The 26,721-nt window shown below is 40.1% G+C and overlaps 1 protein-coding gene across 3 annotated transcripts in view; it reads left to right on the top strand.

Moving 5' to 3' along the window:
• Positions 1-16,241, top strand: part of LOC149163530 (heat-inducible transcription repressor) — a 250,116-nt gene extending 233,875 nt beyond the window's left edge. For all 3 annotated transcript variants that reach the window (XM_089431769.1, XM_089431767.1, XM_089431768.1), the window contains exons 10-12: positions 15,185-15,288; positions 15,605-15,719; positions 15,813-16,241. In XM_089431769.1, the coding sequence (XP_089287895.1) occupies positions 15,185-15,288; positions 15,605-15,675 (175 nt within the window). In that variant the 3' untranslated portion in view covers positions 15,676-15,719; positions 15,813-16,241. The remainder of the gene's footprint in view (positions 1-15,184; positions 15,289-15,604; positions 15,720-15,812) is intronic.
• The last annotated feature ends 10,480 nt before the right edge of the window (positions 16,242-26,721 follow it).

Below are 26,721 nucleotides of genomic sequence, written 5' to 3'. Positions count from 1 at the left end.
TCTTCAATCCCAATACATACATAACATCATGTAGATGTATGATTTCACCATAGTCCAAATGAAATGAAACAAAACCAAAACTCTTCACTCGATAAGTAGAATTGTCCCACGGAATGAACTTCAAATTAGTCTCCCTCTCAACTAGGTTTTAGAGGACTTCACGATACCCAGTGAAGTGTCTAGAGGCCCCATTATCTACCAACCAACTATGAAACAAATTCAGAGGAGAGGAACTAGAAAGAGCAGAAATAAGAATATGTTTAGATTGAGTAGCAATTGCATTATTTCCATACCTTGAGTTCCTTGATCTCTTTTGAGGACGACGACCTTCTTCTCGATCATCTGGGGCATTTCTCCTCCTTCTATCATTAGACCTGTAGTTGGACTTTGAAGTTCTTCTCTTTTTCGGACAGTGTTAAGCATAGTGACCATTATTGTGAGAATTATAACACTCAATTTTTGACATGTCTTGGTTCCTTCTTGATCTTTTATTAGAATTCCTAGATGCAAGAATAGGCTTTCTTGAATTAGATGGACCTCCTCTTCCTTTCCTCTTCTTGTCTTGAGTAACAAATGCCACAAGCTCCCCCTTCTTCATGCTTTTGAATCCTTCCTCTAGATATCGTCCTGGTCTCTTCTTGAGTGCACTTGCCAATGGGCTCATCAAATGTCGGAACTTATCATTGTTGCTTATAGTAGTAATGAATGTTTCCAAAATTGGAGGAAGGCCTCCAAGTGAAACAGGCACCAACTCTCTATCAGACATAGGTTCTCCGACAGTTAGAAGTTGATCCTTGAGATGGGATATGCTCATGAAATATGACTGCATAGCTTCTCCCTTGTTAGTTGATTTTTCAAGGAGAGAATATGGTTCCAATTATTGACCTCATACATCCCAACCAACTTATCATAGATTTCCTTAGACTTCTTCAACTTAGAAATATAAGTAAGCAAATGATCTCTTAAAGAATCAATAATGATTTTCTTTGCTTTGATCTCACCTTTCTTGTACTTGGCCTTGATAGCAGTGGAAGCATTCTCCGAAGGCTCAGGTACCTTTCCTTCCACATATTCCAAGACATCATTCTCATCCAAGGTCACCTCCAACTTGATTTTCCAAGCAGCAAAATTTGATGAGTCATTCAACTTCTCTCCCTCATTGAAGTATGAGGTAGACATCTTGACCAAGTCAAATAAGCTTCTTCGAATCTCTCCAAAGTTGATTTCTTCTCTTGTCTCCTTGGGCTTGTCTTCACCTCTGCTCTGATACCATGTTAATTTTCTAGTGTTCTATGCTTAACACAATCACTTATATCAAATTTTTTTCAAATAGCAATCAATTTATCCAATATAATTCAGTCTTTCAGCAACAATAAGCAATTGTAGATAGAATCGTAAACCAATGCACAATAGAAGACAACCAAGAAAAATAGAGACAATATTTGGTCAAAGACTAGGGAAAAACCCCACAAGGGGGAAAACCCTTTCAAAATTCTTCTTCTATTAGATTGTCATCAAATGTTAAGTAGAGAGATACAATGTTCTAGTACATCAACAATGAGTCAAAGTCAGGCCTTTGACCATCCAATATCAACTAACCAATATCCAGTCAACAGTGAGCCTAAAATTCAAATCTGATCCAAAGTCAGATTTGTCAAATGTAGTCAAAGTCAACAGTAGCAGTGGCAACCCTAATCAGTCAACAGTCAAAACTCCTCCAAAGCAGTTTGGTGAGGACTGAACAGTAAGAAAATGCAGCCTCCTTTGCTGGTCAAAGTCAATCCAATATAGTCCCAAAACATTGCTTGCAAATCTGGCCAAAATCAAATTTTGACCTGCAGAAACCCTAGCTGAAATTTTGCAGTGAACATTGGTAGCATCGGATGTGCTCTAGCCATGAAAATTGGTGGAGAGGCTAAGGCACATAAGTTCTCCAAAACCCAGAAATCATTTTGAGAAATTCCATCCAGTTGGAGAGATATTAAAATAATTAATATTTTTAATGGAGTTCCTAAGTCTAAACTTAGGAAAATTAAAATATTAATGGGTATTAATATAAAACTAGGTGAGAAGGTTCTAAATGAAGAGGATCAAGCCAAATCTAATCTTAGCCATTGATTAGGGACTTAATCTCGGCCGTTGAAGATTCAACAGGAAAAGTATAAGAGGAGGCTTGAGGGTCAATTGGAGACACACCAGCAGATGCTAACTATCTCAAGGAAAATCGATTCTCAAAGAGAAGGAGATCGATTTCAAAGGGAGAGTTGCAGGGTGGAGGAAGAGGGGGGATTAACAGCAGCCAGGGGAGCTTAGAAGAAGTGACGCAGGGACTCTTAGAGACAACACAGAGGGAGACGCAGGGATGACGCAGAGAGGGACCAAAGCTGCGCAGAGCCACGCAAAATGACTCAGGGCTGACGCAGTAGAGAAAGGAAGCTCTCCGGGGTGTCAGAAAGTCTCAGAGAAAAGTATCAGTTGTTTTCTATAAAATCGATTGCTGCTGAAGATTAATAAAAACCCTCCTTTGCTGCACTGGTTTTCCCACATTGGGTTTTTCTAGGGACAATTGTCCAAAAATAACTGTGTTGATGTGATTGATTCTTGTGCGTATATTTATTTCTGTATAATGATGTGATATCTGCAATAGAATTTATTTTAATATTTACTGAAGGGATTTCATAAATAACTTATTGGGAATAATAAGTAGGTGAAATAAATTAGTTGTTGCAGTAATAGAATTTTTGTTTAGAATTTTTCACATGGTATCAGAGCAAAGATTCGGCGACAGGAGGGGAAAATCAATTATGGGTCAAGAGCATGATGCAGAGGCATCCACTCGAGGAGACTCGTGCAAATTTTCAGAAGAATGAACAAGAGACCGAAATTACAATTATTCTATGTTGGCTTCCAGATTGGAAGAAGAAGTTGCTTGTGTAGAAAGCTCTGCTTCCTCGGGGGTTTGGTATATAGATAGTGGAGCTTCCTGGCATATGACAGGAATCCGAGAATCTTTTTTAAATTATCAGGAAGAAAGAACGAATTTTCAGATCACCATGGAGAATAAGGAAAAGTGTACTCTAGTAGGGAAAGGTACTATAGTTTGTCAAATAGAAACATGAGAGCGGTTCCGAGCTACCAATGTGCTGCATGTGCTAGCACTGGGGATGAACTTACTTTCCGTATCTCAACTTCAAAGCAAGGGCTATGACGTTTTCTTCATTAAGGATAAAGTATACGTCAAACACCCGAGTTGGAAAAAGAAGGTCTAGATCGAAATCAGAAGCAACGGGTTGTACAGGTTGCAGCAAGAATCACCAATGGCACTGATAGGTAGTAATGGAGACAAGGATTTAAATGAACTATGGCACAGAAGGATGGGACATTTGCACCATGGGGCTCTGAGAATTCTCAGAAAAACTGTAACAGGAGTTCCATATCTTAGTACTGAACGAGATGATGTGTGCAAAATGTGTGCTCTGGGCAAGTATGCCAAAGCAGCGTTTCCAAGAAGTAACAATAGGGCCAAGAGTGTACTAATATTGATACACTCAGACATCTGTGGACCGATGTCCACAAAGGCTCTTAGTGGTGCCAAACACTTCGTCACCTTCATCGATGACCATTCCAGAAAGACTTGGATCTACTTTCTGAAAACCAAAGATGAGGTTTTCAGTCAATGCAAAGAGTTCAAGGCTCCAGTGGAGAATCTGGCAGGAAAGAAGATAAAAGTGCTATGCTCAGACAATGGTGGAGAGTATGTTGACAAGGACTTCATTGATTTTTGCGCTAGGGAGGGCATCAGAAGGGAGTGGACAACTCCCTACAATCTGGAGCAGAATGGAGTAGCAGAAAGGAAGAACATGACTATTGTGGAAGCAGCTAGGGCAATGATGTATGATCAGGATATGTCAAAATTCCTATGGGCAGAAACATGCAGCACGACAGTCTATGTCCAGAATAGAACTCCTCATAGGGCATTGGGCAAGATTACATCAGAGTAGGTCTTCACCGGGAAGACACCTGAAGTCAGTGATTTTAGGATATTTGTGAGTTTAGCATATTACTGTATACTCGAGCAGAAGAGGAAGAAGTTAGATCAAACTGCAGAGAAAGGATATCTTGTGGGATATAGCGAGAATGCTAAGGCATATAAAGTTTATCTTTCGTGGAGAAAAAAGGTAGTAGTTCGACGAGATGTAAAGTTCATGGAGGATAGAGCTTTCAAAAAATCTCGAGAAATGCCTTCTGAGGAGTAGTCAAAAGATGAGATGTTGGTCAAACCACTTCAACCAACGGAAGCTACTACCAGAAATTCTCCTTCAGAACAGGAGGAATCACAGGAAGAGGAAGAGTTGACAGATGAGCCTACCACCAGAGTAAGAACGAGCCGGGAACTTCGACAGATTCTATGGGATGCAAAAAAATTCATTGGTGCTCCCAGGAACTGTAAAAGGGAGCAAAAACATCCAGACAGATACCAGGCCTTAATAGCTCAGGTTGGGGAACCCTCTAGTTTTCAGGAGGCCGTTCAACATCAAGTATGGGTGGATGTGATGGTGGAGGAATATAACTCTATAATGGTGAATGATGTCTGGGAAGTGGTGCCTAGGCCTCAAGATAGATCAGTGGTAGGTTTGAGATGGATCTACAAGATCAAATATGCTGTAGATGGCAGTGTGGAGAAATACAAAGCCAGGTTTGTGGCTAAGGGGTATGCTTAGAAGGAAGGAATAGACTACGAAGGGACCTTTGCCCCAGTAGCCAGGTATACATCTATTAGAACCGTGATATCTCTTGCAGCACAGATGGGGTGGGAGATTCATCAGATGGATGTCAAGACGACATTCTTGAATGGGGTAATAGAAGAGGAAGTATACATTGAACAACCAGAAGGCTTTGAGACACATGAGAAGAAATCTCATGTATGCAGATTAAAGAAAGCCTTGTATGGGCTCAAACAGGTACTTATAGCATGGTATGGTCGAATTGATGGCTACTTGCAAAAGATGGGGTTCGTCAAGAGTGATGCAGATCCCAATCTCTACTATCTGGTTATAGAGAATGAGCCTCTAGTCTTAGTATTATATGTGGATGATCTCTTCTTGACAGGATCATCCAAGCTCATCAAGGATTGCAAGAAGAATCTAGCCACAAAATTCGACATGAAGGATTTGGGACAGATGCACTATTTCCTGGGGTTGGAAGTTTGGCAGCAGAAGGGTGAGATCTTCCTTGGACAAGGGAGATATGCTACAGAAATCCTGAAGAGATTCAGGATGCAGGACTGTAGGCCTATGGCTACTCCAATGATCACCAACTGGAAGAAAATTGATGCATCAGAAGACAAAGATGTTGATCCCACCTTGTACAGGCAGCTCATAGGATACCTAATGTATGTGGTCAATACCAAGCCATTTGTTACGCTGTCAACATCCTCACTCAGTTCATGGTGGAACCTAAGAGGGCGCATTGCGCAACAGCCAAACATGTTCTCAAGTATATACAAGGAACAATCGAGCATGGACTATTGTACACCAGTGTCAGTGAAATCAGGCTGAGTGGGTTCACTGACGCAGATTGGGCTGGAAGTTCAATGGATCGAAAAATTACCACTGGGTACTGTTTCAACATTGGATCGGGGATGACTTCCTGGTACAGTAGGAAACAAAAATCCATAGCTCTGAGCTCAGCTGAAGTAGAATATATGACCACGAGCACAACTTCATGGGAAGCCATATGGCTTAGAAAGTTGCCTATGAACCTATTCAGTAGAAGGATGGATGCGATCAGGATCATGTGTGATAATCAGAGTTGCATCAAGCTCTTTGAGAATCCAGTATTCCATGATCGGTCAAAGCACATTGATATCAGGTGTCACTTTGTCAGAGACTGTGTCCAAATAGGAGCTGTACAATTGAGCTACACTCCTACAGGAGAATAGGTGGCAGACATTCTCACCAAGGCCCTAGGAAGAAGAAAGTTCGTTTATTTCATGGAGAAGGTGGAGATGGTAAAGAATCCATTTCAGTAGCAGAAATGGATAAGAGTCAGGTGTGTTGAAAATAGCAACAAGAAATGCTAAAAATAGAAGTGCTAAAAATAGCACTGCTATAAATAGAATTTCGGGATACATTCCAATTTTAGTTAGTCCCTAAACTAAAATTGAGAATTAAAATTCGAATTTGATCTTAGCAGCTGTTTGTAAAATAATTAATTAATTCATCTTGAGTTAATTAGTTGTAGAAAATCAAACATGAAGTCTATGTGAATACATGCAACCGTTTCCCCTTTGATTGAGGAAGTTATCCCTTGATTAAAGGAGATCAGGATGAGTTGTAATTAGTTAGCTCAGTTAACTGAGTTAAGTCCAGTTAGATTAGTTCCAATAGTTTGTGGAACTGATTGTGAGTTCAGTTAGTTAATGCATGCATGCATGTAACTGCTGCACTTCAGATAACTGAATATTCTCTTATAAATAACTCATGCATGTTAGTTCATTCAAAGACCCAGTTGAGATCAGATGATGGGACAGTGTACTATCAATTGCAGGAATATTCCATTGAGAATATCTCTTGCATGCAGAAGGAATTCATTCCTTGGAGATTTCGTAGTTACTTCTGAGTTTGGTGAGTTGTGTGAGAGGCCAATTCACACAGGTGGCAGCATTGGACCCCAGGAGAAACTGCGCAAGGAAATAGGAGGCTTGGAGGATTGGAGGAAGGCATATGTTGTGTCTATTCAGTCTGTGAGCTGAATTGAGGGATTGTACTGAGAGCTAGATAGCTTGTGAGCAAAAGCTTTGTATAATCCGGACATATTTCCACTTGTATGATAATATAGAGATCAAGGTTTTTAGCTGAGGCTTTCCCCAGAGTATTCTTCTGTGTTCATGTGTGATTGCTTTCTCATTCTCTGTTATATGTGTTCTATTTGATCTTGCTCAAAATCGATTAAGCTTCCGCAAGTTTGTTTGTAGAAGTAGATCAAGTATTTTGCTTTAGTATATTGCATTATCAGGTGATCTACAGTGAGAAATTCTACATGGTATCAGAGCAAAGGTGATCAAAGCAAAGAACAATATACAAATAAGGGAGAAGTTCGAAGTTTGAAGTTCCTGATTATAGAAATCGAGTTCTTATCACATCTCAATTTCACCAATGGCGTTCAGCGGTTTGAGACTCGAGTATGCCCTTGATGGCAGCTCAAATTATATAGCCTGGAAGGATCGCATGGAAGCGGTATTAGAGGACAACGGTCTAAAGGACTTCATTGATCAAGAAGTCCCCAAGCCAGCAGCAGCTAATGCCCAAGAATTGGCGGAATGGAAGAAATGTGTGGCTAGAGCGAGGAGAATCCTTCTGGAGGGAGTTTGAGACCACATTGTCTCGAGCCTCCATGGGAAGGAGACACCGTTTTCAATGTGGAAAACATTGAAGGATTTATATCAGAACAAAAACGATTAGAGGAAGATGGCGCTGAAAGACAAGCTTCGGAAAATCAAGTGTGAAAAGGGCGACACGTTCTCTACATATCTGAACAAGCTCACCACCTGCAGGGATGAGCTTGGAACTGTAGGGATCACGACAACTGACGATGACATGGTGAGTCTTGCTCTCCTCGGTCTTCCTAAGCGCTGGCATAGCTACCAAGACTCGGTGAATGGAAGAGAGAAACTGCCAGATTGGGAACGACTTGAGTCGGATCTGATGCAGGAGGAGATAAGAAGAAGCACCAGTGATGGATCTTCATCAAAGCAAGATGATGAAGAAAATCTAGCCTTAGCGAGTAAGGCGAGGAAAGGGAAAGGGAAGGCATCCCATTCCAAATTTAGTTATTCCCATGGTGGGAAGAAGTTTGACAAATCGAAAGTGAGATGTTTCCATTGTCATGAGGTGGGCCATTATGCTACGAGTTGTCCACAAAAGAAATCCAAGAAGGGATCCTCGAAGGGATCAGATGGTGAGGCACTGGCCTCACAGTTCGAATTGGATTTCTCTCTCATTGCATGCATGGTTTCATCCATGGTGGGATGTGTTTGGTACCTGGACAGTGGAGCTTCATTCCACATGACCGACGACAAGAATCTTTTTAGTACCTTGGAGGAGAAGGATCTCCAGATGTGGATCGAGATGGGCGATGATGGAAAGTACCATGTTTCAGGTGAAGGTACAGTTGTGTTTGAGAGGGAGCATGGAGCTCCTCTCACCCTGACTGATGTAAAGTATGTACCGGTTTGAAGAAGAATCCTGTGTCCGTTGCTATGCTGGAAGACAAAGGCTATGATGTAGTCTTCAGTAAAGAAAAGGTATTCCTGAGGCATATCGGCACTGGACAGACCAAGAGGATTGGGATTCGAGTTAAGAATCTCTACAAGTTGGAGGTAGACGACTTTGTTGCATTGAGTTCCAAAGCAGAGTTGGTGCAGAGCCAAGATGTTGGCGAGCTATGGCATAGAAGATTGGGCCACTTGCACCATGGGGCCTAGAAGATCATGCAACAGATTTCTACCTGACTTCCCAAGGGAAAAATGGAGCAGACGAATACAGGCAAAGGTTGTACCTTGGGTAAATATACGAAATCTTCCTTTCAGGATCGAGACAGTAGAGCTGGAGAAATCCTGGAGCGAGTTCACACAGATGTGTGTGGACCATTCTCTACAACCTCCACCGCTAAACAAAGGTACTATGTTATTTTTATTGATGATTTCTCTTGTAGATGTTGGATCTACTTTATGCAAAAGAAGGATCAGACCTTCTCAAGGTTTTGTGAGTTTAAAGCCTTGGCAGAGAAAGAATTTGGAAAGAAAATAAGGGCCTTGCGTAGTGATAATGGTGGAGAGTATGTCTCCCAACAGTTTAAGGACTTTTGCGTAGCAGAAGGAATTAAACGGGAGTTGACGGCACCCCATAACCCACAGCAGAATGGGGTGGCCGAAAGGAAGAACATATCGATTGTGGGAGCAACTTGAGCGATGTTGCATGACCAAAGCCTACCACTTCATTTGTGGGCTGAGGCATGCAATACAACAATATACTTGTAGAACAGAAGCCCGCACCGTATACTGGGGATGAAGACACCAATGGAAGCCTTTTCCGGGAAGTGACCAGATGTGAGTCACTTCAGGATATTTGGATCATCGGTTTATTGCCATGTGACCAAAGATGCCCGGAAGAAGCTAGATCCAACAACTGAGTTGGGGATACTTGTGGGGTACATTGATACACCCCACAACTATCGGGTGTTCCTGCCTACCAGTCAGAGGACAGTGGTATGCAAAGATCTGAAGTTCGACGAGCAAAAAGCCATGCGAGTATCACTTGAGAGGGAGCTCAAGTTGCATGCAGAGGAGGAACTTTCAGTTCCTAAGGAGGAGGAGCCTCAGACTGATGCGGAGTAGCCGCATGCAGAGGATCCGAGAGTGGAGACATCCACTCATGCTGAGTCTTCCAGAGATGGGCGAAAACACTCAAGGGAAGCTGACAGGTTGATGCTGGATGCGCGAGAGAATGTGGGACAACCATCTTCTCAGTGCAGACAAAGGAGGTCACCCGAACGATACACTGGTTACATGGCCCTGGTTGGGGAGTGTGTAGAGACCGAACCTTCTTCATTCGAGGAAGCAGTGCAACAACCGGTCTGGGTTGATGCTATGGTGGAGTACGACTCCGTCGTTCGGTACTGTGTTTGGGATGTTGTCCCAAGACCCGAGGACAAGTTAGTGGTAAGTTCCCAATGGCTTTACAAGGTAAAGCAGGCAGCTGATGGTAGTGTTGAGAAACATAAGGCAAGGTTTATTTCCTGTGGTTTCTCACAGGTCGAGGGGATCGACTACGATGAGACTTTTGCTCCTATAGCAAGGTACTCATCTATCAGATCGATGTTGGCACTATCAGCTCAAATGGGTTGGAAGATCCATCAGATGGATGTGAAGACTGCGTTCCTCAATGGGAAGATTGAGGAAGAGGTGTACATTGAGTAGCCAGAAGGTTTTGAAACCTTTGATCGTGAGTCGCATGTGTGCCGACTCAAGAGGGCTTTGTATGGGCTGAAGCAAGCACCTCGTGCTTGGTACACCAGGATCGACAACTATTTCACCGGTTGGGCTTCACGAAGAGTGAAGCAGATGCGAACCTTTACCACATCATGGTAGAAGATAAGCCATTGATCATTGTTCTTTATGTGGCTGATCTGATTGTGATAGGTGATGATTAGTTGATCAAGTCTTGCAAGGAGGACCTTGCAAGAGAGTTCGAGATGAAAGACATGGGTATTATGCACTATTTTCTAGGCATGGAAGTGTGGCAGAAGCATGGGGAAGTGTTTGTGTCTCAAGGCAAGTATGCCAATGAGATACTCAGGCGATTCCACATGGAGAAGTGCAAGTCCATGCAAACTCCTCTAGCTAGTAACTGGAGGAAGGAGGATGTAGCTGCTACTGTTTATCGGTAGCTTGTGGGTTCATTGATGTATCTAGTGAACACACAACCAGATTTATGCTTTGCGGTGAACCAACTGAGTCAAGCTATGGTTCAACCTACCAAGTTGTTTTGGAAAGTAGCAAAGCATGTGCTGAGATACCTCAGGGGCACATCTCAGTATGGATTGTGGTACAGATGGACAGAGAGAGTGAAGCTTCAGGGCTTCACAGATGCAGATTGGACAGGGAGTCCATCAAACCAGAAGAGCACTTCTGGAGGAATCTTCAACCTTGGTTCAACTGCAGTTTCCTGGTACAGTAGGAAACAGAGGTCAGTTGCACTTAGCTTAGCAGAGGCTGAATACATGATTGCCAGTCAGGCAACGTGCGAGGCCATTTGGATGCGGAAGATTCTAGTGGGATTGTTTGGTCAAAGGATGGATCCAACTGTGATCTATTGTGATAATCAGAGTGTATCAAACACTCTGAGAATCCAGCATTTCGTGATAGGTCCAAGCACATAGATATTCGGTATCATCATCTTCGAGATTGTGTGGCGGAGAGGATCATGTTGTTGCTGTATGTTTCGATCGAGGAACATGATGCAGATATTTTGACTAAGGCATTGTCAAAATGCAAGTTCGAGTTCCACAGAGACAGGATTGGGGTGACTGATAATCCCTTTCTTGTTGAGAGGGAGTGTTGAAAATAGCAACAAGAAATGCTAAAAATAGAAGTGCTAAAAATAGCACTGCTATAAATAGCATTTCAGGATACATTCCAATTTTAGTTAGTCCCTAAATTAAAATTCGAATTTGATCTTAGCAGCTGTTTGTAAAATAATTAATTAATTCATCTTGAGTTAATTAGTTGTAAAAAATCAAACATGAAGTCTATGTGAAGACATGCAACAGTTTCCCCTTTGATTGAGGAAGTTATCCCTTGATTAAAGGAGATCAGGATGAGTTGTAATTAGTTAGCTCAGTTAACTGAGTTAAGTCCAATTAGATTAGTTCCAACAGTTTGTGGAACTGATTGTGAGTTCAGTTAGTTAATGCGTGCATGCATGTAACTACTGCACTTCAGATAACTGAATATTCTCTCATAAATAACTCATGCATGTCAGTTCAGTCGGAGACCCAGTTGAGATCTGATGATGGGATAGTGTACTATCAGTTGCAGGAATATTCCATTGAGGATATCTCTTGCATGCAGAAGGAATTCATTCCTTGGAGATTGCGCAGTTACTTTTGAGTTTGGTGAGTTGTGTGAGAGGCCAATTCATAGGTGGCAACATTGGACCCCAAGAGAAACTGCACAAGGAAATAGGAGGCTTGGAGGATTGGAGGAAGACATATGTTGTGTCTATTTAGTCTGTGAGCTGAATTGAGGGATTGTACTGAGAGCTGGATAGCTTGTGAGCTAAAGCTTTGTGTAATTTGAACATATTTCCACTTATATGATAATACAGAGATCATGGTTTTTCGCTGAGGCTTTCCCAGAGTATTCTTCTGTGTTCATGTGTGATTGCTTTTTCATTCTCTGTTATATGTGTTCTATTTGATCTTGTTCAAAATCGATTAAGCTTTCGCAAGTTTGTTTGTAGAAGTAGATAAAGTATTTTGCTTTAGTATATTGCATTATCAGGTGATCTACAGTGGGAAATTCTACAAGGTGTTGCAGTGCTATGGGTAGCATGGGCAACATATTGAGAGGGAGCTACAGTACAGATTTAGCAGTGGTAGTGGAAGTGTCATAGGTAGCAGTACAGGAAGCAACAATGCAGATGGTGTGAGGCATCAGGCCAAGCATCAACACAGGTACCTGTGTAGAAGGATCAGTGTGATGTTTCAGCAGTGGAGCATTACTAGTGCACATTCCTTGCTAACAGGGAGTGTTGATTTGTGGTAGCATCAGATGTGCTCTAGCCTCTAGCCATGAAAATTGGTGGAGAGGCTAAGGCACATAAGATCTCCAAAACTCAGAAATCATTTTGGGAAATTCCATTCGGTTGGAGAGATATTAAAATAATTAATATTTTTAATGGAGTTCCTAAGTCTAAACTTATGAAAATTAAAATATTAATGGGTAGTAATATAAAACTGGGTGAGAAGGTTCCAAATGACGAGCCAAATCTAATCTTAGCCGTTGATTAGGGACTTAATCTCGACCGTAGAAGATTCAATAGGAAAAGTATAAGAGGAGGCTTGAGGGTCAGTTGGAGACACACCAGCAGATACTAAGTATCTCAAGGAAAATTGATTCGTAAAGAGAAGGCGACCGATTTCATAGGGAGAGTTGCAGGGTTGAGGAAGAGGGGGGATTAACAACAGTCAGGGGAGCTCAGAAGAAGTGACGCGGGGACTCTAAGAGACAGTGCAGAGGGAGATGCAGATCAGTGAGACGCAAGGATGATGCAGAGAGGGACTAGAGCTGCGGAGAGCCATGCAGAATGGCCCAGGGTTGACGCAGTAGAGAAAGGAAGCTCTCCGGGGTGTTAGAAAGTCTTAGAGAAAGTCTCAGGTGTTTTCTCCCAGTTTCTATGTAAATTTTTCTGTAAAAGCGATTGCTGCTAAAGATTAATAAAAACCCTCCTCTGCTGCACTGGTTTTCCCGCATTGGGTTTTTCCAGGGACAATTGTCCAAAAAAACTGTGTTGATGTGATTGATTCTTGTGCATATATTTATTTTTGTATGATGATGTGATATCTGCAGTAGAATTTATTTTAATATTTACTGAAGGGATTTCATAAATAACTTATTGGGAATAATAAGTAGGTGAAATAAATCAGTTGCCACAGTAATAGAATTTCTGTTTAGAAATTTTCACATCCAAGAGAAGAATGTGATGTGTGATGATGTCCTCCAAGTGATGTGACATGATGTGTATTTATATGAGACTTAGGGGTTCGAATTTCCTTCCTAGGCTGACTTGTACTATTGTACACATGTCGGTTTCACATAAAAAATAATATTTTTCCTTGACTAAATTAAATTTCTCCAAGGGTTAGTAGGGGCTTATCTGGATGAGGAAGGCTTCCCAATGGAGGGAATTTCTCCTTGAGCTGCCAAATTTAACACTTGAGTTGGGGGGGTCGACTGGTTCGGTCAATGGTTTGGTTCTGATTATATCTGTATGAATCAATGTATTTCATTGTTGAATATATATAAACCTCAATGGCCCCCTGTCCCCCCTGTATTTCCCTAAAATTTAGGGGTGCTCCCACATGTTCCCCTTTTGTGTCTCCCCATTTCTGCGTCCCCCCATCCCAGAAACTTGGTGGACATTGTTATTCTCTCCATATTCATGTTTACTATTTGGTTAAATACATGTGCCTTTTATGTTGATTTTTTGTTGTCTCTGGTTATCATATGCTAGTTATTAAGAACATGTGTTTCTTACTTGGAGTCATAGGTTCAAATCTGGAGGGTTTGGGTATGTATATCTCGGTAGATTAAACACAGTCAAATCACTGCTTAGAGGGGGTCCATTCGTACACAAACAAAAGGGTGTCATACATCGATTTGTTGTCTGGCTAGGTCATGACCTTTAAACTGTATTATTATTATTATGTTGTGAATCTCTGTTTTCCTTTGAGAACATATTGTTTGTATCCTTTTTGGCTGGATCTTCCACCTTGAGTTGGTATGCACAATTTTTCAATTTCCAATCTCCTCAAGTCTCACTTGGACGATGCAATTGCAACTACTCATATAGAGTTCACCATTCCATGTTTTCAGCTTCCTTCAATCTAGGACAGTTTGATTGATGTGCTCCATCATTAGAGGCAAACGACCACTTGGTTGGCAGAAAAGGTTCTTTTCCAGCATAGGCTAAGTGGCTGTCACAAAGTGCTTTCGAGAAGATGTTTCTTCACCTACAGAAAGTAAGGGATAGTTTCGTCTAAACAGGGAGGAAATGGCAAGAGTTAGTAGGGACGAATGACAGTGCATCATAATTGTATATCCTTTTTTTTGACTCCTAATTAAGGAGGACAAATTGTAAAGATAATCCCACTAATTACTCAAATCAGTTCAACACTGTCATTGGGGTCTAATTTGGGTTCTTAAGAGCAGGGGTTTGTTATGCTCCCCACCTAGGTTCAAATCCGGCATGTGACATGCTTGTCTCTTGTCCACTGATTGCCTCTATGAGGTGCTGTTTCATGTGGATGGGGCCAGGCGCAATCCCTGAGTGACTTTGATGAGATCCCCCTAGTCATGACTCATGACCAGTCACCACTTAGCCAAGAATTGATTCTACAAGTCTGGGGGTCAATGCTTATCAGAAGCATTTCCAAATGAAAATCCACTCTAATACTCCACTTACCATCTAGCTGATCACTCCATTGATTGATTACACTTAAATTTGGACTCTATGTACTTCTATAAATATAGTGACACATAGTGCATAATTCACTGATCTGCTTGGCTCAGCTGACTGTTTTCCAGATCAAGCCAAACCATTAGAACACTGGGCTGTCATACCAGAATATCCATTTAAATTTCGTAACAGGGACTGTATGGAACTTGTATGTCAAGTTCAGCATTTTTCTCTTGTATTTTGTCCTATTTATGCATGTGTTCTCATTGCTGTTTTTTTCTACTTCACTTTCCCTGACTGCTATTGGTAAAGGTCAAAAAATTTCAGTGTGAACACAGATCTGTCTTCATTCTACCCTTACTCCAAGCTTTTTTTTCCTTAAATTGGAACCCCCAAAGCCTTACTTATATTAGATCGCTCACTCATGATGTTGTGTTGCTCAGATGTGTGCCATCGCTCTCAACAAAGACAGTCAGGCTTGAGCTGCTTCCATTAACAGATGGTATAATAACTCTTGACACTCTCCAGATTGCTGCGAAAGAGAGAGGTACGTGACATGTCATATGTACATTCAAAATACTGAACGGGTATTCCACCAGTTCTAGTTACAATGTCCTTTTGGCATTCATCACTAAAAACATGTTGAAACGATTGTGTAACCAACTTAAAATAATAGACCCTAGAAAGCTTGAGGATAGTAGGATGTAAATGTTCAGTGTCATAGTTTTGGTAGTCAGGTTGGATTATGAGACAGATTTCAGTATCATTCAGATTATATATGGCCCTCAAGTGTCTTGGTTTACTCTATATCAGATTATTGATTCAATAGGATCAGTTTCATGTGTTTTCTTTTTGATATGCAGGTGTAATATATGTCCCAGAGAAGTCTTTGAAAATCTATTCAACCTCTAGCATTGCAAGTGGCATTGTTTGATGTAGATCTATTATATGTTTCATTTACTACATGGCATTATGAAGGTGGCCTTTCATATTTTTTTCTTCTAATTAGTAGCTTTTTTCCTATTAATATTCCTTGTGTAAGTTTAATATGAACTTCTGCTTTCTTTGCAGATGAGCTTCTGGGATTTAGTGTGGCTGTTATACACATGGTATTGCCGTCCATGCTCTGTACCATTATTTCAGCTTTCATCCCTGACAGTCAATTAACATTGAATTACTATTGTGTTCATTGGGTCTCCCTTTCGTTGACCTAGTTCGCTGCAGATACCCACTATCCCATTCTTTGAATGATATAATGTTAGTTATAAAGGTAAATATAACCATTGATTACGAGTAGAATTTCTTTTAGTTTCTTTCATTACTTCTTTGACCATGTAATATTGCATCCACATCACTGGATGCAGCTCCTTTTGTGAGGAGAGTTGCTTTTGTAGATATAGAGCTTCTGTAGCCATTTACTGATGAGGGACGCTCAATTCAGTAATTTATATACACACACACCAAGGAGAAATACATCTAATATGCTCCTGAAGGATCCAATTGTGTACAGGTATTCATGAGTGAATGGTTTTTCCTGCTATGATTCAAATATAATTTCATCTCCACCAATTTGCAAACAAAAATTAGTACATTTCTATGTTCTTAGAATTTTCTCCTGTCAGCTGGGTTTGCCTTTTACAAGCCTTCTAAGAAAGGAGGATTACATTGAATTCTCAAGTTATGGATTGGTATTGTAATCATGTTCTATGAAGTAAATGCCGTGACAAACAGGGATGGAATTGGAAACAAACATTTCCAAACAGGGATAGACTAGGAAATAAACATTCTCAAAACCTTTAGACAATGGGGAAAAATGTGTGTGCGCACGTTTGCATCTACTCACACACATATGCATTGAGGATTTAGAAATCTCGAGTAAAGTGTGCTATGTAAACAGCTGGTATACAGGTACATCTGGTTTGGAATATATATGTATTTAAAGAGTTAAAGCATATCAGAAAATATGTTCTTGTAAGCAAATAAATGTGGCAATTTAGAAGGGTTTATAAAGCCCAAAAATAGCTTGCATTAAGATAAAAAATAGATAAAAATCGCAGTTCAATCGTGTTTGATATTTCCATATATAGTTGGATAATAATGTATGGTGGCCATGCATGTGCAATGGAAATTTTGGGAAGTTGTAGAACTCAAGTGTGAGGCCCAAAATGGCTAGATGTGAACACAATCCTTTTAGGTGACTTTTGGTTTCTCCAGACTTAGCATAGATCCATATTAACCCCAAATGTATTGAGCAGTGGGAATGAGCAAAAACCACAAGTGTGAACGTCTCATTGCTTAAAAGATCGTTTATTTTTTCTTTTGAGTTGATTCTCATTTTTCTCTTTTAATTCATTAGATGCTAGGTTTTCATTGCTCTCAATAAAAACTTGTGTTCTCCATCATATGGTGACAAATCTCATCATTTTTTCTCTTGACAAGATTTTTTGTACTATGAGATACTTCTTGTTGCCCACTAGGAAATTAACAGGTGAAAAACAACAAGAAATCAAGTTCTTCTAATTTATCAAACAAAGCAAGATTTAAACTAGGGTTTGGAGAAGGTAAAAGAGAAAATCTTCTAAAGTGGTGCTATTTAAGGGACTTATAAGGAGTATGCGTGATGCATGCCAATGGGAGTTTCCTTCATTATTAAATAGAGCCAAAGTTTACAAAAATCCACTGAGTTCAAAACTTTACCCGATATGTATATATATATTTGCCCAAATATGGAGATAAGCCCAGTTTCTATCCAAAACCACCGCAGCCAAGCCTTGAATATATACATGAAACAAGTGGGAGGAATGTTACAGGTTTTAAAACCACTGGATCCAAGCCTCTTTATATAATATCCACTGGAGCTAAGCCTTCGTCCAACCACACACTAAGGGAAAACCCTTTCCAAATCCCTTTGTATTAAACTTTATAAATGAATGCATCTGCAGCGAATCTACTTAGCACCAATGCGATGAAATGGGCCCCATATAACCTGGACTCGTGACTTGGGCCCCGAAACTACCCCGACTTTTTATAACCTAGTGAAAAAGGCTTGCCTCGAAGATTTCCGGGGACACTGACTTCGGGAGACGAGAATGTTCCTATCAATTGCAATGTTTAATCTCTGTTAATTGCCAACCCTGGACCCATGAAATTTTAACGTCCACGAGACTAGATATAGTCTATGGAACCACTAGCTTCCCTGCTTTTTGCCTTTTGCAATTCAATCCTCTTATTATTCAAATTAATGATGAGCTGACCCAACCTTCCAACAATCCCCTCACTGAAAAGACAATGCAAAGGAATGAAAAAATGTTCCCATCTAGGTCACTCGACAATTTCGTCACCCCGATGTTTTAAAAGTTTGTCACCTTGGCGATTAAAAGCCTGTCTAGGCCTCGACACGTCACCCGGTGTGTTGGAGATACATGTCACCCCGACACATTAAAATATCCACGTCACCCCAACATTTTAAGGTCTAGCCTTGTTCAAGGAACCCCAGGGAAGATTCTTTCAAGGAATTTGTCCCTTGAAAGGATTCTTTCAACAAAACTTAGGTTCTATTTCTTGGCTCTTGTCAATTAAAATTTAACGTACTTCCACGACTTCAAGAAAACTAAGTCCCGGTCTTCTCGGCTTTTACCTTCCATTTTGTGAAGAGTTCCATTGCAAGCCTTATATAGGATTATATGTGAGCACCCCTGCGACCCCACTTTGATAAAATCCTATCACTGGGAGATACGCGCGATTCACAGGAAAGAAAAAAAACATTCATTTACACAGGAATCACATAGGCACAGTGCAATATTTCATCTTAGTTCAAATCCTCTCACCACACCCACACTCTTTTCTCTCTTTTATTAATCAAAACTTAAAATAAATACATATGTACGGCAAAGTTCTAGATCCTTGAAGGAAGGATCAGACAAGGCCAAATTTTGCATACAAATTAACAACTACAATAAATAACTATTTTTAATAGATTACATAGCAATAAAATGAATTTCTATCTTAACCTCTTAACAAATCCTACATGTTGAGGAACCAACTCCTTTGGTAAAAAATTTTGATGTCCTTGGTCAATAAAGTTTTATTGGACGCCCCTACATCATACTCCCAAGGAACAAAGAATTCATGGGCTCTTGCCCATGATGTCTTCAATGGTTTTGCCACTTTTCTGTAATAATGTGGTAGTCATCCAAGTTGCATCAACTATTGGACGGTCTTTCCACTTGACCAAATACTCATAATACTGCTTGCCCATGGTTTGCTTGATGATTGATCAGTCCTTGTCCAAAATCTTCTCTGGTTGCAATGGCTCTGTTGTTGGTAATTGCTTTTGCCACTAAATCTGCTGTTGTCCATTGTCATCTGCTGTTTGCACTTCTTCATCTGGCTGGTACTTGTATAGGTCACAACATTGAAGATGGAAGAGATGTCAATCCCTGGCGGCAACCCAATTTCATATGCATTCGCTGAAAATTTCCTTAGGATTTTACAAGGACCAATTTTCTTCAATTTCAATTATTATATTCTCGTGGGAAACCTTTCCTTCCTCAAATCATAAATGTGCCAATATTAAGTCCCCCAATTCAAAGTTTTGTTCTCCTCTTGAGGTCTTCCCTGGTTTTGTATTTTAGGCGGCTTTCCTTTAATTTCTGTTTCACCTGCCCATGAATTTACTGCATAGCTGTGACAAAGTCTTCACCTGCTGCGCTCCTTTGTTCTGCTCTTCCCAAGCTTCCAAGGTCATGAGCTCCTCTTGGGTGCATTCCGTACATGATTTCGAATGGACTCTACCCAATTCTTCTATTTGGAGATTTGTTGTAGGAAAACTCGGCCTGGGAAAGCACCTGATCCCACTGCTTGGGATGGTCTCCAACCAAGCTCCTCAAGATATTCCCCAAACTTCTATTAACTACTTCAGTTTTCCCAACAGTTTGAGGGTGATAGGCTGAACCGAAACTCAATTTTGTCCCAAGCTTTCTCCATGAAGTCCTCCAGAAATGCCCCAGGAATCAAGTGTCACTGAGACAATGCTTTTGTGCACCTCATGCAATCTTACCACTTCTCTAAAGAATAGATTAGCAACATGGGTGGTATCACTAGTTTTAAAACAAGGGATGAGAAGTCGGCCCTAGGATCAGCTATTCGACCCTCCTGGACAGCTATAAATACAAGACAGTTCGACCTCTGGAAGATTATTCATTCACTTACATCATCACATCAATGCCTGTGCCAAACAAGAAGAAGACAACCGAAGTCAAAGGGGAGAGAAAAAGTCAAAGGAGTGAGAGAAGACAAGTTTTCTGCCCTAGTTCTCATAGGTGCGTATTTTTCTGATGTACTGCAGGCCTGAAATTTCCGAAATTACAGGGGACTGGAATTTCAGGGGTTGACCAGATTTCAGAGATTTGGATAGCCTTGACTTTTGTTGACTTTGACTTGATTGGAGGAGACTTGACTTGGGTTTGATCTTGGTGTTGGGTCTTGGAAATCTCATTTTGATCTGATTCTATAGGAGAAGGAATTTTTGGGTTTTCCCCCTTGTGAGGTTTTTCCCTGACTAGGAGCCTATCTTATGGTGTCTCTTGTCTCCTGTGCATTATGTTCTCTATATTTTTGCTATTGTGTAATTGCTTGATGACATAACTAAACAAGAAAATAATAAGAAAAGAATGCATATCAGTCACAAGTAATTACCATGATAAGAAATTCTATCATCCTACAGAATTTCAACATGGTTTCAGAGCTACGGTTAAGACAAAAGTGTTGTTAAGGAAACCCAAATAAGGCTAAATATGGAAGAAGTCAGAGCAAAAAGTCTGATTTTCAGAGAAGTCAAAGATCATAAAAGTGCTGAGGTCAAGGAGTGCTCCAAAGGAATAAGAATATAAGAAGGTTTAAATAGTCTGTTCAAAGAGAACCAAAAAGCTTATGTTATATCAGATATAAAGGCCGATTTTCCTCACTAGAAATTAAGGAGAAGTTACACTGGAGTTTTGATGACTGTACATGTTAATGTGAAAGTTCCTGTGGACATCAGAACTTCTTTGAATTACATTTCCCCTCGCACATCCAAAATAACACCTCTGTGAAAAATCAGAACTCTGACATCCGAGTTTCTTTGGACAGTGACATCTAAAGTACAAAAACATGGAATTCTGTAACCTAACTTATTGACAGATTTAAGGCATTTTTTATGACAACTAGAAACAATAATACTTGTCCAAGATCCGAGCTATCTATGGCATCTGAATTTCCTGAAGTTTAAAGAAGACATGGAAGCATCAAAGTCTAGTACAATGAAGCATCTAAGGATTGGGAGGAGTTTTATATGGCAAAGACAAGGAGTATACATGAGAAATCTTAACCTATGACAAATCCAAACCTGTGGTGGCATACGAACCTCCTGTGACACTGTGACAGAATCTCTGTGGCATATGAACTTCAGTGACATGCGAAGTACTTCTGAGGATGTGAATTTTTCTGTGGCATTATACTTCTAAGGCATCTCTCTCTATGACATGCGAGTTTCCTGTGTATTATGTTTCTGTGATATTACATCTCTGTGATCTGAGCTTTCTATAAGACCACACTTCTGTCGATATGAGCTTTAGAAAGACCATCATCTTTATGTAATACGAGCTACAGAAAGACTATCATCTCTGTGTAATGAAGGCAGATCACCATCTCTATGGAACAAGGCATTCTATCTCAGTGAATGTGGCATTTAGGGATAAAAATATGGTGCTTAGGTTACTGGTCCTTATGCAAGCAAATAACAACCTACATAATGATGATCCGAGTGCTCTTTGATGAAGAATCAGAGAAGAAGTCAAGAGGAAGTATGAAGGATGAAAATCAAAGTAGTTAATTATATTACTAATGTGAATAATGATCCAAACTTTGTGAACCTATGGTGACACCGTGAAGACTAGACCTTTGGAGGCCAAGTCTCCTTAAAGAACAACGCTGGTGTTGTCAAGGTGAAAGCATTATTTTACAACTGTGTGACCGCAAATTTTAAACATAGAACAGTGTGTGGCATGTCTCCAAGACATGTAACAGTACAACATATATTTCTGAAGCATTTTTGTTTGTAGTCTATGGAAGGAACTAAAATCTGTGGAATCTGAAGCTAGATAAAGCTTATCTCTGTAACACTAGAATATGAAGCAGCTATACTACCAAGAACAGCAAAGAGCCAAAACAAGGATCTGAACCTGTGACAAACTTTTTGTGGAGACAATTCGAACCTTCTGTGGCACTATGGTATAGGAAAGTCTCTATGGAATGGTGATATGTGAGTTTTTCTTGATGAACTAGACTAATTGAAGGCCAAGACTTCTCAAGGATCAAGCATCAAGGCTCAAGCCTATGATAAAGCAAGGACTGTGACAAGAAATTTGAAAATATATGAAACCCATCTCTGTGGTACGAGTATGTGAAGCAGCCACAAACTCCTTTCCTATACAATAGAAGAATGAATTACACCATGAAGCTGACCTATCTGACATTGAATCTTGAAAGGTATAGATAAAAAGGTCTGAAGAGAATTCGAAGACCAACCTTCCTCTATAAACAACGAATGTGCAAATTCTATGAACCAAAACAAAGGACATTTCAAGCATCCCAAAGATATCTCTGTGATTTGATAGCTAAAATGTCTGAAGTATCTCCGTTGGAAGAAGATAACAACTGAAGAAAAGTCAAAAGACCAGATCTCTACAAGGATGAACAGGTAAAGTTAAAAGAGGTACTTATAAACTATGTTCATTTGCAATCAATGATTTGTAATGTCCTCAATGAATTGAGGACAAATAGGACTCATTAGCCTATCCATCCCTGTAACCTATAGTCCACCTAAGAAGAGGAAAACCCCAAAAATACCCATTGCTGGGCAAGTTTTGGGGCAGCTGAGCAAAAAACCCAGAATTGGGGTTTTAAGTAAAATTTACTCAACCATTTATGATAATGAAACCCCTCAAGAAAGCCTTGAAATAAAGAGGATTGGATTCATTTTGACCATCAAGTGTGGATCATTTCATTTGTTTTCTTGAGCATAGCTTTGAGAGTTTTAAGACCCCTTCCTCCTATCAATTTCAGTGGTGAAAGATCCCACCCTAGTTGATAATTTTATTTTCTCTTTTCTATTTTTCTCTCTGTTTTGGGCACAGGAGCACTATCCAGAAAAGCAACAAATTCTGTTCTTGATCATTGCTGGCACTAATAAATCTGGGAAAGAAACGAGCTCCTTGTGTTTTAATTCTTTGTCCTAGACATCCTTCAGGAGGAAAGGTAGCGAGGGATTCTTGTTCCTTGAAGATCGTTGACGCAGATTGGCGAAGGAGGTTCTAAAAACATAATCTGGGCAAGAATTCCTGAAGTACGCGGATCTCCTAAGGCCTCTATAGCATTTCCCTAAGATTCCTGAAGCAGTCATGTTCCATGGAATAGGGCAGAAAGAAAGATGAGATTTCTGGACTATCCTAGCTGAGCGAAGAAGAATGTAATTTGATCTAGTGAAAATTGTAAGCGTGGTTGCAATCCGGTCTTTGTGGTCAAATCTCGAATTCTATGGCTGGACTCTGAAGTTTCTGCGGCCAAATGTGGACGAACGGACCTTGTAGCAGCATGTTCCTGTAGCAGATTCAGTCTTCTGAAGCAATTGTGGGCTTCTGTATCGCAATGGTCGATGTCTGCAAGGGACCGATTCGTGACTGATGAATAATCAAAGCAAGAAATTTCATATAGGGTCTCATGTGGTGTTTTAAGAATCAGTCATTCTGGTCAATGTATCAAGATAGTATCGAATTGACTGTGACTTATTTTGTGCGAATTTTGTCTTGTTGCCATGTACAATTGATAAGCATTACACTGTTATATGAGGTTTACTATTCCTTACGTAACATATTGTTCTGTTCATTTTGTCACTTTACTAAGAGGGGCTGGCTAGTTTGTCACATCAATAAGAAGGTTAATTGTTTTTTGTTAATTGCATTGGATCATATGAAAGTCCTGGTATCTTTGAGCAAGAAAAAGTGCCCTAGAACCTTACAGTGGTATGAGAGCGCTAGAATCCTGCCAGCCTGAGTTTGGTTCATGTTTCTGGGAGATACGAGTAACATTACAGTCATGAAGAATATGAATAAGGGTAATCACAGAGAAGCCATGGAGGGTAAGGAGGAATGAGGAGATCCAGACACCAAGGATCTCTTACATGTACTGATACATGGACAAAAAAAAATCTCAAATTTAATATTATAGGGGCAACAACAAGGACAACAGATAATGCACACCTTGGCCTAGGGTCAACAACAACTTGCTCAACTGATGACTCATCTCATAGGTAATGAAAATGTTGCTTGCAACAACAAAACTAACATGGAAGGGAGTGGGAATCATAACCCTAGTCCTCCTAACACCACGGAAACCAACAGAAGGAGTCACCGACCATTGCTTCCTCAATTCACAAATAATCAAGCCGCGTCAAACCAAGAAGTTGTTGAACCAAACAGACTGTTGGATGGTTATTTTCAGGAATATGCAGCGCTAGAAGAAAACATGCGAGCTGCTATGACCTTCAATGAATACAATAATTTCAGATTCAGAAATAGACCCAGGGGACAACCTAATTCCGATCTAATACGCAAGGTGAGTAAACTTTCCCTTCCCTCATTTGATGGATCATCTAAATGTACAACAAGAGCTTGGGTGCAAAAATTGGACACCTACTTCAAGCTCAACCCTATGCTAGAAGCAAACACGATCCAATTTTCCACATTGCATCTAGAAGGGGAAGCGCATGAATGGTGGTATCATGGTTTAGTAACATTGGGGCATGCCAACATTACTTCCTATGAATATTTTACGCAAAGGCTAATAGAAAGATTTGACCGAAAGAACCCAGACATCCACTTCATAGAATTGGCACTTCTCAAGCAGACAGGCTCGCATGAAGAATTCATTTCAGAATTTGAACGTATCACTGTCATGGTAACAAATATATCTGAAGAAATATTAGTCATGCTTTTTACGGAAGCTTTATCTGAACCACTACAAGGTTGGGTAAAAGCATTCAACCCCACGACCCTTCAAGAGGCTATTAAGAAAACTCGTGATATGGGGAATGCAACAGTCAAATCTAAAGCCCCTCCCAAACCTTTCATTCCTCCAAAAGATAAGGAGAAGAAGGCCCCTCAACGTGATTGGCCCAAAAGGGACAGGTTAGATGAGGAGACCTGAGGCAAACGAAGGAGGGAAAAGCTATGTTTTACTTGCAGAGAACCATGGGAGCTTTGACATCTTTGTTTAGGAAGGGGAAGATTCACTACATCGAAGTGCTCTTTCACAATGAAGAAGATGAAGAGACCACTCCAAGTACCAAAGAAGAGTCATCACAAAAGGAAGCAAAAGAAGAAGAAAAACCTAGCAGCCCCAAGGAAGAATCACTAAAAGAAGTGAAAGATGAAGAAAGGGCTAGTGGAGAAAATAATTCTCGCCCCCAGGGCATGATTGCAACCCTTTCTTGTACACCCAAGTATTACACCTTCAGGGTGAGGGGAGTTGAAGCGAATAAAGTTCTTTCTACAGATTAATTACTCCAGAAGACTTGGAATATAAAGATATCCACGAGGATACAAATATTATATATTAAATGTGTGAATAATAATGATGATACAATGAGAACGAGGGACTTGCTTATATACCAAGCAGGTGTCTCTTCATGGGTAGTCATGTCTCATTTAGACATGCCTCTTCAACCTAATTTCTAATTAACTAATAATTATTTATGATTATTGTCATTTACATTATTTCCTGTATATTTATTCATAACATTGCCTTCCTCCTCAAAAATCTTTGTCCTCAAAGCTTGTTAATGAAAAAGGCTTGATCTCTTTTTCGGCCTCGAATGTCTTTCTGTCTCAGAACTGTTGTCTTTGTCAATACATGTTGATATGATCTTCGAAGTGACAAACAATATTGTCGCACTGAATAGGGATTAGACCATCCTAGATTAATCTTCTGTGTAATATTCTGATCACTGGTATTTTGTAACGACTTGTCATCATAGGACTAGATTGAGGTTACATCACTATTCTCTAGAACATCAGTTTGTTGTTTCTATTCTGAATGGTTTCGATACGTAACATGGTTCAGTGGTCTACTCTCATGATTCAAATGTCGATAGGGAACTTTTTTGGTTTGGCATTCCCTTATTAAGTGTGTGGAATTTTTTTGATTTACTGTAGGGGACGATGTTGTTGAGTTGGTTACAAAACCTTCACTTGGGAAGTTAATCATCTGAACCACGACATCTAAGTGTGTCGTTTCTTCAACTGACTTGTCTTCTTGAGTTGTCATATTCACTGGATCGATATTCGTTCCCTTATCTTCAACTTGGATTGTTACGCATGGAGATTTCGATACTTCTTCTTGAGTGAATTGTTCTAACTTGTCTTTTAATGCTTTCTTATCATCCTTAAATTTCTTAATTTGAGTGGGTAGATTTTGATTATGGTTTATCAGACGTAAGAGTTCTTTGGTTTCTGATTCATCAACCTTATTTTCAATGTTTTGACTTTTGGGTTTTTCATCTTTTAGATCTCTAATTTGTTCTAATAATTTTTTATTAAGGTTCTTTAAACGTAAATTTTCCTCCTCTTGTTCGGATAGGTACTTCTTGAGTTCCTTGTTTGTGACCTTAGTCTTCTTGACTTGTGCCAGTAATTTTTCGACATGGTCCTTGAGGTGAGAAATTTCTTCATCCTTTTCCATTACTTTTTTGTAATGCATATCCGCAAGGTCTTCATATCCCTGTTGTAACACTTTCTTGTTTTGCCGAAGTTTGGTTATTTTTCCATTCTCTTGATCTTCTAGCTGCACTTTCTCGATACACTAGATTACATCGTTTCGTAGGAGCGATGATGGACGTTCAACTTGCAATTTGGATTCCATTTCTTTTTCTCATTAAAATCTGCAT

The sequence above is a fragment of the Pinus tabuliformis genome, chromosome 5_1 (genome assembly GCF_031772625.1).
Source record: "Pinus tabuliformis cultivar Carrire ecotype Pingquan chromosome 5_1, CPIR1, whole genome shotgun sequence".
Taxonomy (NCBI): domain Eukaryota; kingdom Viridiplantae; phylum Streptophyta; class Pinopsida; order Pinales; family Pinaceae; genus Pinus; species Pinus tabuliformis.
The sequence above is the reverse complement of the archived record's forward strand: the minus strand, read 5'-3'. Positions and strand labels throughout refer to the sequence as shown.